Here is a 13,191-nt window from a genome sequence, read left to right as displayed (position 1 = left end):
TTGCCAGGGAGAAGGATGGAGTCGGTGACATGGTGTAATTGCTTGAGAAATATATTTCAAATGTATCTCTGTGGTCTATCCAATGTCATCCAAAGCATGCTACCCTGTATACCAAAACCTCTCAGTATGAAACAATACAAGGGAAACTACAGTGCAGCACAGTGGCGCAGTGGTTAGCACTGCAGCCTCACAGCTCCAGCAACCTGGGTTTGATTCTGGGCACTGCCTGTGCGGAGTTTGCAAGTTCTCCCTGTGACCGTGTGGGTTTTCGCCGGGTGCTCTGGTTTCCTCCCACAGCCAAAGACTTGCAGGTTGTTAGGTAAATTGGCCATTATAAATTGCCCCTAGTGTAGGTAGGTGGTAGGGAATATGGGATTACTGTAGGGTTAGTATAAATGGGTGGTTGTTGGTCAGCACAACCGAAGGGCCTGTTTCAGTGCTGTATCTCTATGACTATGACTATGACATATATACATATGCAATACGTCTGCATGCTAACTCCATACATGTTCATGTAGACTTCATGCAATGAATCCAAATTCTTAGTATAAGCTCACACATTCAAATCAATGAACCCATCACTGGAAAAAAACAATTCTCAGAGGGGCATTGAATAATAGAGGTCAGCTCCATGCAATCATTGAGGTCAATATAGCTTTAGATACCTGGGTGATCAGTGCAGGCTGAACAGTTTGCAAAATGAATGGATGCTCCTGCTGCAAGATCGCTCATTGCTTTCACGACATTAATTTCTGTCTTTAATAAGCTGGCCTCTTTTTAGTTCTGTATAACTCCACATTATCATACCAAGTGAAATATTTTCTTTTTAACTGACCACTCACATCTCTACACATGTGCCCCGTGTCATGTTAACAACTGAACTACAGTGAGATACTGCATCTATTGATGCCATAATAAGATTCAAAGTTGCATTAATAAATTAAGTACTACAGCACAAACATAAAACAAAGTTCTTACCTGCTAGTACTGTTAGTTTGGCACTTGTCGTTATGTCCCCAATACTATTAGTTGCTGTGCATTCATAAATTGCTTCATCTCGTGGTGCCCTTAGTGGTTGAATTCGAAGCACTGATCCAGTGCCATCATCAAATTCTATAACCTAGAAATCAATTAAAGAACACCTAATTAAATGCACAGTTCTTGTGGAGACAAAGTCCCATCTGCACATTGAGGATACTCTCCGTCATGTTGTGTGGCACATCCACTGTGCTAAATGGGATAGATTCAAAACAGATCAGCAACGCAAAACTGGGCATCCATGAGGCGCTGTGGGCCATCAGCAGCAGCAGAACTGTATTCAACCACAATCTGTAACATCATGGCCCGGCATATCCCCCACTCTACCCTTACCATCAAGCTGGGGGATCAACCCTGGTTCAGTGAAGAGTGCAGGAGGGCATGCCAAGAGCAGCACCAGGCATACCTCAAAATAAACTGTCAACCGGGTGAAGCTACAACACAGGACTACTTGCGTACCAAACCGCGGAAGCAGCATGCGATATGCAGACCTAAGTGATCCCACAACCAACGGATCAGATCCAAGCTCTGCAGTCCTGCCACGTCCAGTCGTGAATGGTGGTGAACAATTAAACAACTGACCGGAGGGGGTGGCTCCACAAATCTCCCCAACCTCAATGACGGGGAAGCCCAGCACATCAGTGCAAAAGATAAGGCTGAAGCATTTGCATCCATCTTCAGCCAGAAGTGCCGAGTGGATGATCCATCTCTGCCTCTCGCTGAAGTCCCCTGCATCACAGATGCCACTCTTCAGCCAATTCAATACACTCCGCGTGATATCAAGAAATGACAGAAGGTACTGGATACTGCAAAGGCTACGGGCCCCAACAACATTCCAGCAATAGTACTGGAGACATGTGCTACAGAACTAGCCGCGCCCCTTAGCTAAGCTGTTCCAGTCCAGCAACAACACTGGCATCTATCCAGCAATGTGGAAAATTGCCCAGGTATGTCCTGTTCACAAAAAGCAGGACAAATACAACCCAGCAAATTACCACCCCACCAGTCTACTCCCAATCATCAGCAAAGTGATGGAAGATGCCGCCGATAGTGCCATCAAGTGATACTTGCTCAGCAATAACCTGCTCAGTGACGCTCAGTTTAGTTCTGCCAGGGCCACTCAGCTACTGACTTCATTCCAGCCTTGGTTCAAACGTGGACAAAAAAGCTGAACTCAAGAGGTGAGGTGAGAGTGACTGCCTTTGACATCAGGACAGCATTTGACTGAGTATGGCATCAAGGAGCCCTAGCTAAACTGGAGTCAATGGCAATTGGGGGAAAACCCTCCGCTGGTTGGAGTCATACCTTGCGCAGAGGTCAGAAGTGGGGATGGTTGCTGATGATTACACAATGTTCAGCATGATTCACAATTCCTCAGATACTGAAGCAGTCCGTGTAGAAATGCAGCAAGACCTGAATAATATCCAGGCTTGGGCTGATAAGTGGCAAGTAACATTTGCACCACACAAGTGCCAGGCAATGACCAGCTCCAACAAAAGAGAATCTAACCATCTCCCCATGACATTCAATGGCATTACCATCACTGAATGCCCCACTATCAACATCCTGGCGGTTACCATTGACCAGAAACTGAACTGGAGCAGCCATATAAATACCGTCGCTACAAGAGCAGGTCAGAGGCTAGGAATCCTGCAGCAAATAACACCTCCTGACACCCCAAAGCCACCAACTACAAGGCACAAGTCAGGAGTGTGATGGAATACTCTCCACTTGCCTAGATGAGTGCAGCTCCAACAACACTCAAGAAGCTCGACACCATCCAGGGCAAAGCAGCCCACTTGATTAGCACCCCATCCAGAAACATTCACTCCCTTCCCCACCGACTAACAGTGGAGCAGTGTGCATCATCTACAAGATGCACTGCAGCAATGCACCATGGCTCCTAAGACAGCACCTTCCAAACCAGCGACCTCTACCACCGAGAAGGACAAGGGCAGCAGTTGCATGGGAGCACGTCCACCTGTAAGTTCCCCTCCAAGCCACACACCATCCTGACTTGGAACGAGATCACCGTTCCTTCACTGTCGTTGGGTCAAAATCCTGGAACTCCCTTCCTAACAGCACTGTAGGTGTACCTATCTCACATGGACTGCAGGAGTTCAAGAAGGCAGCTCACCACCACCTTCTCAAGGGTAATTAGGGATGGGCAATAAATGCTGGCCTTATCAGTGACACCACTTCCCATGAAGGAATTAAAAAAAAACTGATGGAAGGGGTCAAAGAAGACCTCTATATCGGGAGCCATAGAAAAGATTTTCCTTCAATATGAATAGATTCACAACTTTAGCCAAGCATCAACAAGGGCTGATACAAGAGCAAAATACTATGGATGCTGGAAATCTGAAATAAACACAGAAAATACTGGAAATACTCGCCGCCAGACCAGTCCAGTACATTGATGACTGTATTGGTGCCATTTCCTGCTCTCGCATTTTTCTGGAAAATTTCAACAACTTTGTTTCCAATTTCCATCTTTCTCTCGCCTGCACATGGCCAACTCTTCTCTTCCCTTGCCTCCCTGGTAAAGGACATCACCGAAAGGGTACTGGATATTGTGCAGAGGGAAGGAAATGAGCCAGAGGTTGTGGCACACATTGGTACCAATGACATAGCAAGGGCAGGTATTGAGGTCCTACATTCAGATTTTCAGGAGCTAGGGAGGAAGTTAAAGAGTAGGAACGCGAAGGTAGTAATCTCGTTATGAAAGAGCTTCTATATTTTTTGTTCAGTATATGTTTTTGAGGACTTATATTTAAATTGTGAAGATGGATTCACGGGAAGGCTGAAGATTTCATAGAAGCTAGGCTTTGCTTTGTCGTTAACTGTTCATTGAAAGGACACTGAGATGTTGTTTAAAAACAGCCTTGCTGGAAGTCATGTGCTTTAAGCAATAAACAGAAACCTTGGTGACCTGGAGAAGATGTTGACAGAGAAGTGACAGGTCAAGATTTATAGGGGTCCGGAGGCTTAACTCTCGAGATATTGTTTTTGGTTTCGCTTTGGACAATGTTTTGGGGCGTGAACTGTTATGAAGAAAGTTGGAGAAAACCAGCCAAGAGAGCAGCCCCATCAGCTCACCCTCTTCCATCTCTTTGAGAACTCCCTGAGAATCAAGTGTAAGAAACAGAGAAACTGATGCTGCATTTCTCCTGAAAAGTCTTCCAGAAACTCCTGATGCCGCATTTTTGCTGGAAAACCAGCCAAACTGATCCTCAACGTCGCCTGAAAAGAACTGCTCTAGAAATATCCCAGTGACAGTCATCTACACGTATTTGGGACGTCTGACCAAAAAGGGACAATTGACATTCTCTTTTTTCTAAGAATTAGCAAGTATTGGCCAAAGTATTCAGTTTTATGTCCTTTTTTTGGTAACAGACCTCTGCAGAAAGAATTTCTGTATTTTTTTCAGTGTGTCTGAGAGTTTGTGTGTGGTTAATTTCAAAATGGGAACTTTCATATTTCAATCTGTGTGTTAATGCTTTGCTTCATTACTGGTTAAGTCTTGTTTTATAATAAACTGGTAATTTTGTTATTTATTAAAGAAATGTGTGTTGATGTATTTTATTCTGAGATTACGAGTATATGACTGACTGCATTGGTAATTGGGTAAACATTTAAAAACATATATGTTGTGACCTGTGGAGAAGTGGAACTAGAAAAGACAGTGCCCTCCTCCTGCCTTGGTCGTAACACTCTGGATTACTTCCAGTGCTGCGCAGCAGCATGAGGAGAATTGGAAGATAGGGAGAATCAATCTGTGGCTTGAAGCATGGTGCAGGAGGGAGGGCTTCAGATGCTTGGGGCATTGGGACCCGTTCTGGGGCAGAAGCCACCGATTCAAAAGGGACAGGTTGCACCTCAACAGGGCTGGGACCATTGTCCTTGCTGGGAGGTTCACTAGTGTAGTTGGGGAGGGTTTAAACTAAATTGGCAGGGAGATGGGCACCAGCATGTTTGTGTACCTACATCCTAAGGACTGCAATGGTTCAAGAAGGCAGCTCACCACCACCTTCTGAAGGGCAATTAGGGATGGGCAATAAATGCCGGCCTAGCCAGTGATGTCCACACCCTACGAATGAATATTAAAAAAAGCATATAGAAGTAGAAAGGAGGAATAAGGTGCATAATGTGAGAGTGTTGGACAGTACTAGAGAAGGAAATAGTTACATATTAGATAGCAGCAGACTGAGAAGGGCTATGAGGAATGCAAAGACAGGATTACTATATATATATTATATATGTGCACCAAATGTAGTGAATAAGTTGGTGAGCTACAAGCACAAACAGCAGTCTGGGAATATGATGCAGTGCCAATAACGGAAACGTGGGTTTAAGATGGTGAGGACAGGGCGCTCAATATACAAGAATATAAAGTGTTCACAAAAGATAGAGAAGGAAGAAAGGGAGGTGGGGTGGCAGTATTGATTAGAAAAGACAATGTAGTGTTGGAAAGAGGGGATGTCCTCGAGGAGGTACCCACTACAAGGGGTATTCTAGAGGCCTCCAAATAATGAGCGAGAGATAGAGGAGCAAATCTTCAGGGAAATCAGAGATGTGCAAGAACTAGAGTGGTAATACTGGGAGACTTTAATTACCCAAATATCGATTGGGATAATTTTAGAGTAAAGGGAAAGAAGGGGGAGAAATTTCTGGATTGTGTTTAACAGAACTTCCTTGATCAGTATATTCTTGGCCCAACTAGAAAGGAGGCAAATCTGAACCTGAAGTTGCAAAATGAGGTGGGCCAACTGGACCAAGTATCTGTGGGGGAGCACTTGGGAAAAAGTGATCATCGTTTGTAAGGTTTAGACACAGAATGCAGAAAAGCAAGAAACGATGTAGGGTGAAATGGAACCAAAGAAATTCCAGCAAAACTAACGAAAAAACAGGTTATCTTTAAGAAAGAGGTGCTTCAAGTACAGGCTAGGTACATTCCAACAAGGACAGAAGGTAATGGAACCAAAAACAGGGGTTCTTAGATGACGGGGGAGATAGAGATTATGATGAAACAAAAAAAGAGGGTGTATGATGCATGCCTGGTGAAAACCAGGCCAAATATAATAATTTGAGAGGGAAGGTGAAGAGGAAAATAAGTTTGGCAAAGAAAGAATGAGAATAGAATGGCAGTCAACATAAAAGGGAACCCAAAAATCTTCCACCGGCGTGTAAATAGTAAGCAGGCAGTAAGAGGTGGAATGGGGCCTATTCAGGCACAAAGAGGGTAGTAAATGCTTAGATGCACGGGGTAAGGCTAGAATACTTAATGAGTATTGTGTATCGGTGTTACTAAAGAAGAGGAATCTGACAAAATACGGTAGAAGCGGAGACAGTAGAGGCAATAGATAGGGTACAAATTGAGAGGAAGGAGGTACTGGAAAGGCTGGCTATGCTTAGAATAATTAAGTCACTAGGTCCAGATGGCTTGCATCTCAGGTTGCTAAAGGAAGTGGGGGGAGGTGCCAGAGAATTGGAGAGTGGCAAATGTGACACCCTTATTCAAGAAAGGGTGTAAGGACAGTCCTAGCAACTACAGGCTAGTTAGTTTAACATCAGTGGTGGGTAAGGTTTTAGAAACAATAATCAAGGGGAAAAAAAATCAACATACACTTGGAGAGGTTTTAGCTAATTAAGGATAGCCAGCACAGATTGGTAGAAGACAGATCATGCTTGATTAATCTAACTGAATTTTTTGATGTAATAACGGAGAAGGTTGATGAAGGGAATGCAGTGGATGTTGTCTATACTGATTTTAAGAAAGCATTCAACAAAGTACCACATAAAAGGCTGGTTAACAAAATTGAGGCTCATGGAATAGGACAGTCAGAGTCTAATTGGATAAAAAAATTGGCTCAATAACAGAAAACAGAGAGTCGTGATAAATGGTTGTTTTTCAGACTGGAGGATGGTAGACAGTGGCGTTCCCCAAGGGTCAGTGCTAGGACCACTGCTTTTTTTGCTACATATAAATGGCTTGGATCTTGGAATACAGAGTAGAATTTCAAAATTTGCTTTTCCACCAAACTTGGAAGAGTTGCAAACAATGAGGATGATACAAATGAAATGCAACAGGGCAAAGAAAGACTAGCAGAATGGGCAGGCAAGTGGCAGTTGGAATTTAATACAGACAAGTGTGAGGTGATGTATTCTGGCAGAAGGGATAGGTGGGGCAATATAGACTCAATGGCACAGTTCTAAAGAGTGTGCAGGAACAGAGGGACCTGGGGGTACATGCCCTCCAATCTTTATAGGTGGCAGGACATACTGAGAGAGTGGTTAGCAAAGCATATGGGATCTTGGGCTTCATAATTAGAGGCATAGAGTACAAAAGCAGAGAAATTATAATGACCTTTATAAAGCTCTGGATAGGCCACAACTAGAGTACTGCATCCAGTCCTGGTCACCACACTTTAGGAAGGATGGGAGGGTCCTTGACAGGATGCAGAGGAGACTTACTAGAATGGTTCTGGGAATGGAGGATTTTAGTTACAAGGTTAGGTTGGAAAAGCTGAGGTTGTTCTTCCTCAAACAAAGGAGATTGAGGGGAGATTTGATCGAGGTGTAGAAGATTATGACAGGCTTAGATAATTTAGACTAGGAAAAACTGTTCTCTTTAACTCATGGTACAAGGACTAGGGGACGCAGATTGATGGTTTTGGGCAAGAGATGCAGGGGGAACATGAGGAAGAACTTTTTTTACGCAGCGAGTGGTAATGACCTGGAAGTCGCTGCCCATGAGGGTGGTTGAAGCAAGACAATCAATGATTTCAAAAGGAAATTGGACCAGCACCTGAAGGAAATAAACTTGCAGGGCTACGGGGATCGAGCAGGGGAGTGGGACTGACTGGCGCGCAGAACCGGCATGGACTCGATGGGCTAAATGGCCCCTTTCTATGACGCTAATGACTTTATGTCTCCTCAACTTGTGTCACTATTTTTGGAGATAGGCTATCAACGAATAGTCATTACAAGCCCCAGCTAGCTCAACTAAACTTCCTCGCACCCTGCTTCCTGTAGAACTCCATTCCATTCTCCCAGTTTCTCAGTCTCCGTCGCATCTGCTCTGATGATGCAACATTTCATATCAGTGCTGCTGATACGTCTTTCTTTTTCCGCAATCGAGGACACACCTCCCCCACCACCATGGTTGACAGCGCCCTCGACCATGTCCGCTCCATTTCCCTCACTTCTGCTCTCACCCCTTCCCCCTCCCTATCAGAACTATAACAGGGTGCCCAGTGTCCTCACCTTCCACCTCACTAGCCTCCATATTCAACCCATCATCTTCTGCCATTTCCGCCACTGCCAAACACATCTTCCCTTACCCACCCCTTTCAGCATTCCGAAGGGACCATTCCCTCCATGACATCCTGGTCCACTCCTCAATCACCCCATTCCCCCTGATCCCTTTCCATACAAGCACAGGAAATGCAACATCTACCCCCTTACCTCCCCTCCCTCACTGTCCAAGACCTCAAACAAGTCTTCCAAGTTAAACAGCAATTTACATGTACTTCTTTCAATTTAGTATACTGTATTCGCTGCTTACAATGCGGTCAGTTTTACATTAGGGAGACCAAACGCAGACTGGGTGACTGCTTTGTGAAACATCTTCGTTCAGTCTGCAAGCACGACCCCAAGCTACCGGTCGCCTGTCATTTTAATTCTCCACCATGCTCTCAAGCTGACCTCTCTGTTCTCGTCCTACTGCATTGTCCCAATGAAGTGCAATGTAAGCTCGATGAACAGCACCCTATCTTTCAACTAGGCACTTAACAGCCTTTTGGACTCAACATTGAGTTTAACAATTTCAGACCGTAATTTCTGTCCCCATTCTGTTTCCCTGTCTTTGCATGTTTCAGTTGTTCTCTTATTTTTGCTATCAGACAGCAGCATACCTGCTCTAGGCACATAATTTGTTTCTTTTCCTGCCCCATTACCATGCCCTTTGACCCTGCACGACAAACTGTTCTGTCATTCAATCCTACCCCATCACAGACCCTTTGTTCTTCTTCCCACCCTCCCTTTGCTAAGAACCTATTACATTTCTAACTTTCCCATTCCTGATGAACGGTCATTAACCTGAAGTGTTAACTCTGTTTCTCCTTCCACAGATGTTGCCAGACTGGCTGAGTATTTTCAGCATTTTCTGTCTTTATATCAACAAGGGCTAGTCTTGTACAAACATATGTCCAGCAAATGCCCCTTTCACTCGTTTGAAATATCGCTCATCAGGCTACATGTAAATCATCAATAAATACTGGTTTAGCACATTTCTGGATCAATGGCCCTTTAATGGACCAGTATGTAAAGGCACTGCCTAATGTAATATAATATGAAACGGAAAGTCCCTGCTGACTTTGCTATTCTCAGCCACAGTTTCAGCCACTCTTGCCTGCTAGCCAGTGATATCTGCTGCAAAGTGCTGGTGTGTGGATACTGGCTGAGAACAGGATCAAGCTTGGCTGTGATGACTTCAAAAATTGAACAGAAGGAGTTGAAGTGCTAAAGTAGCAGTTGAACTAATTGAAAGGCAAATAATTTACAACAGATTACTATACTTGGAATTCATGGATTTGGTAATCTGACTAACAAAGTTGAATTTTTGAGGAGACCATTAATATGGCAGATAAGAAAGTGTTTATGACTGTTGTCTATATGGACTTGGAGCAGGCATTTGATAAGATTTTGCACAAGAGACTATTAGCAAAAATTAAAGTGTACAGAATCAGAGGGAACCTTGGAGCATAGGTCAGTAATTGGTTGGGCGGATAGGAGACAGAGAGTAGGGATAGTGGAAACATGCTCGGATTGGTGGGATATGACAACTCATATTCCCTGGGATCTGTACTGAGGCCCCGGCTTTTTAACCATATATATTGCGGATTTGGCTGAAGGAATATCCAAGTTTATAAATGGCACCAAGTTAGGTGGCACAGTAATTTGCGTGGATGGGAGCAGCAGGTTACAAAGCGGCAGACTGCGAGTGGGCGAAATTACAGCAGATGGAGTTCAAAGTGGGGAAGTACGAAGTCATCCACTTTGGATCTGAGAAAAGACAAATCAGAATATTTTCTCAATGAAGAAAAACTATGGGCTGTGGAGAATCAATGGGATTTAGGTATCCATGTACACAAATAGCTAAAAGCTAGTGCATGGGTACAAAAAGTAACAAAAAAGCTAACAGAACACTGGCTTTTACCTCAAGAGGTATGGAATATTAAAAGCAGCAAGTGGTGCTTCAACTTTTTTTTTATTCATTCATGGGATGTGGGCGTCGCTGGCCAGGCCAGCATTTATTGCCCATCACTAACTGCCCTCGAGAAGGTGGTGGTGAGCTGCCTTCCTGAACTGCTGCAGTCCATTTGGGATAGGTACACCCACAGTGCTGTTAGGAAGGGAGTTCCAGGAGTTTGACCCAGTAACAGTGAAGGAACGGCGATATAGTTCCAAGTCAGGATGGGTGTGTGACTTGGAGGGGAACTTGCAGGTGATGGTGTTCCCATGCATTTTCTGCCCTTGTCCTTCTAGTTGGTAGAGGTCGCGGGTTTGGAAGGTGTTGTCAAAGGAGCCTTGGTGCGTTGCTGCAGTGCATCTTGTAGATGGTACACACTGCTGCCACTGTGGTGGAGGGAGTGAATGTTTGCAGATGGGGTGCCAATCAAGCGGACTGCTTTGTCTTGGATGGTGTTGAGCTTCTTGAGTGTTGTTGGAGCTGCACCCTTCCAGGCAAGTGGAGAGTATTCCATCACACTCCTGACTTGTGCCTTGTAGATGGTGGACAGGCTTTGGGGAGTCAGGTGGTGAGTTACTCGCCGCAGGATTCCTAGCCTCTGACCTGCTCTTGTAGCCACGGTATTTATATGGCTACTCCAGTTCAGTTTCTGGTCAATGGTAGCCCCTAGGATGTTAGTGTGGGATTCAGTGATGGTAATGCCATTGAATGTCAAGGGGAGATGGTTTGATTCTCTCTTGTTGGAGATGGTCATTGCCTGGCACGAATGTTACTTGCCACTTATCAGCCCAAGCCTGGATATTGTCCAGGTCTTGCTGCATTTCTACACGGACTGCTTCAGTATCTGAGGAGTCACGAATGGTGCTGAACATTGTGCAATCATCAGTGAACATCCCCACTTCTGACCTTATGATTGAAGGAAGGTACTGTCAAGAGCATCGAGAGTACTGTGTTCAGTTTTGGGAACTGCACCCTCAGGAAGATTATATTGGCCTTGATGGGGGAACGGCACAGATTCATCAAAAATTTACCCAGGCTTAAAGAGCTAAATTATGAAGACAGTTTTCATAAATTTGGTTTGTATGCCTTAAGTTTACAGCAGAGAAATAATCAAAGTATTTACAATGATAAAACAGATTTGTTTGGGTAGATACTGAGAAACTATTTCCACTAGTGGGGGGGGGGGGTCCAGAACAAGGGTGCACAATCCTGGTCATTTTACTGAGCAGCAGCATTACCTACCTCTCCTAACTCACATTCCCCTTGTAGCACAAGTAACAATTCTACAGTTAGAGGCATGCTTGTGCCTTTACCCCACAAGAATCCCTGGTTGAACAGGGAGGATAGACCTGACATAGGGCTGGGACTTTTCACACTTGGCTCCAAATAATGCTACAAGCCAACGTCCCAACAGGTAGGATAGTCCCAGTTGAACAAGCAGCATGAAACAGCTCTGAAGCTGCACAGTTTTAACTGGGTAAACTCCAGCGGTATCTCTGCACACATTCAAGAGTCCCTGAGCCTTGAGATCTGCCAACCTGCGCTTCTGGACTAGAATAAGTGAAATGGGCAAAGCAAACACTTCAGGTGCATTGACATTCATTAGTAACTTGAATTGGAGACTGTTAAACATGGTAATGAATTTCTGAATGCATCACTTAGCTAACCAAAAAAGGTATAATTACAGTCACAGTTTCATCATTGTAACAAGGTTTGATGCATGGCTCTCCCAAGCTTTTTAAGTGTTTAAGGGACAGAGTTTTACCTCAAAGCGCTGAGAGCTGACTTTCTTCCCTTTCTTCATCCAGGTGATACGAGGTTTAGGTTCTGATTCTGCTTGGCATACAAATGAAGCCACTCCTCCAGAAATTCCAATCTGATCCACAGGGATTCGGATAAAACTTGGCACAGCTGCAAAATATCAGTGTTGCAGATTAGTCCAACTGCCTAGATTTATCTCAAAACACATGCAAACCTTAACACAGCAGGTTCATGCAGAATCAGAACTATCAGAAAACATTGCAGACCTATTTAAAGCTAATACTAACGTAATAAAGGATGTGTAAATTTAGAATTTAAAATAAGAAGTCCTGGGACCGGATGGGGCATATGGACCAAGCAAGTCCAAGGTTCAATCCTGGGACTATACAGATCTCTACCAGGAAAACAATTTGTTTTAGAGACCAACTGTCAAAGGCACAATTCAAATGTATCAAGTTAAACAATGCCACATTCCTGATTCTCATTAACTTTAGCCATGAGTTGCTAAAATTAGGTTTATAAAGAATTACAGTCAAATCCATTGTAAAAACACAAATTCTTTAACGTTGTACATTCGTTTGTTGGGATTTAAAAGGTGTGGAACCCAACCATTCACCACCTTTGACTTCAGCTTTCTTAAACCAGCATCCAATTCCATTTGATGACAGATACATGGTATAAACTTACTGTTTATCATTACAGTTGTGAATTATGATATACCTAGATTATTGCAACAGAAACCTTTGATGAATTCCCTGTGACAAATTTATTTGTTAAAGTTGTCAAAATCATATCTCCAGCTGAATAGTTTAAGAATTGCATAACCAAATAGTGAGAAAAGGAAAAGAAATCCACTTTGTTTTTTAATGCATTTCATGGGATGTGGGCGTCACGGGCAAGGCCAGCATTTATTGCCCAAACCCTAGTTGCCCATGAGAAGGTGGTGAGCTGCCTTCTTGAACCGCTGCAGTCCATGTGGGGTAGGTACACCCACAGTGCTATTAGGAAGGCAGTTCCAGGATTTTGACCCAGCGACCGTGAAGGAACGGCAATATAGTTCCAAGTCAGGATGGTGTGTGACTTGGAGGGGAACTTGTGGTGGTGTTCCATGCATTTGCTGCCCTTGTCCTTTTAGTTGA

The 13,191-nt window shown here is 44.0% G+C and overlaps 1 protein-coding gene across 8 annotated transcripts in view; it reads right to left on the bottom strand.

Moving 5' to 3' along the window:
- The window catches only part of ptprfa (protein tyrosine phosphatase receptor type Fa), a 634,875-nt gene that overhangs the window by 322,754 nt on the left and 298,930 nt on the right, over positions 1-13,191 (bottom strand). For all 8 annotated transcript variants that reach the window (XM_068036905.1, XM_068036906.1, XM_068036908.1 and 5 more), the window contains exons 3-4: positions 12,057-12,202; positions 979-1,120 (exon numbers count right to left, since the gene is read on the bottom strand). In XM_068036905.1, the coding sequence (XP_067893006.1) occupies positions 979-1,120; positions 12,057-12,202 (288 nt within the window). The remainder of the gene's footprint in view (positions 1-978; positions 1,121-12,056; positions 12,203-13,191) is intronic.

Source organism: Heterodontus francisci, chromosome 8 (assembly GCF_036365525.1).
Source record: "Heterodontus francisci isolate sHetFra1 chromosome 8, sHetFra1.hap1, whole genome shotgun sequence".
NCBI classification, from domain to species: domain Eukaryota; kingdom Metazoa; phylum Chordata; class Chondrichthyes; order Heterodontiformes; family Heterodontidae; genus Heterodontus; species Heterodontus francisci.
Note: the sequence above shows the minus strand (reverse complement) of the source record. Positions and strands in the feature narration are given on the sequence as shown.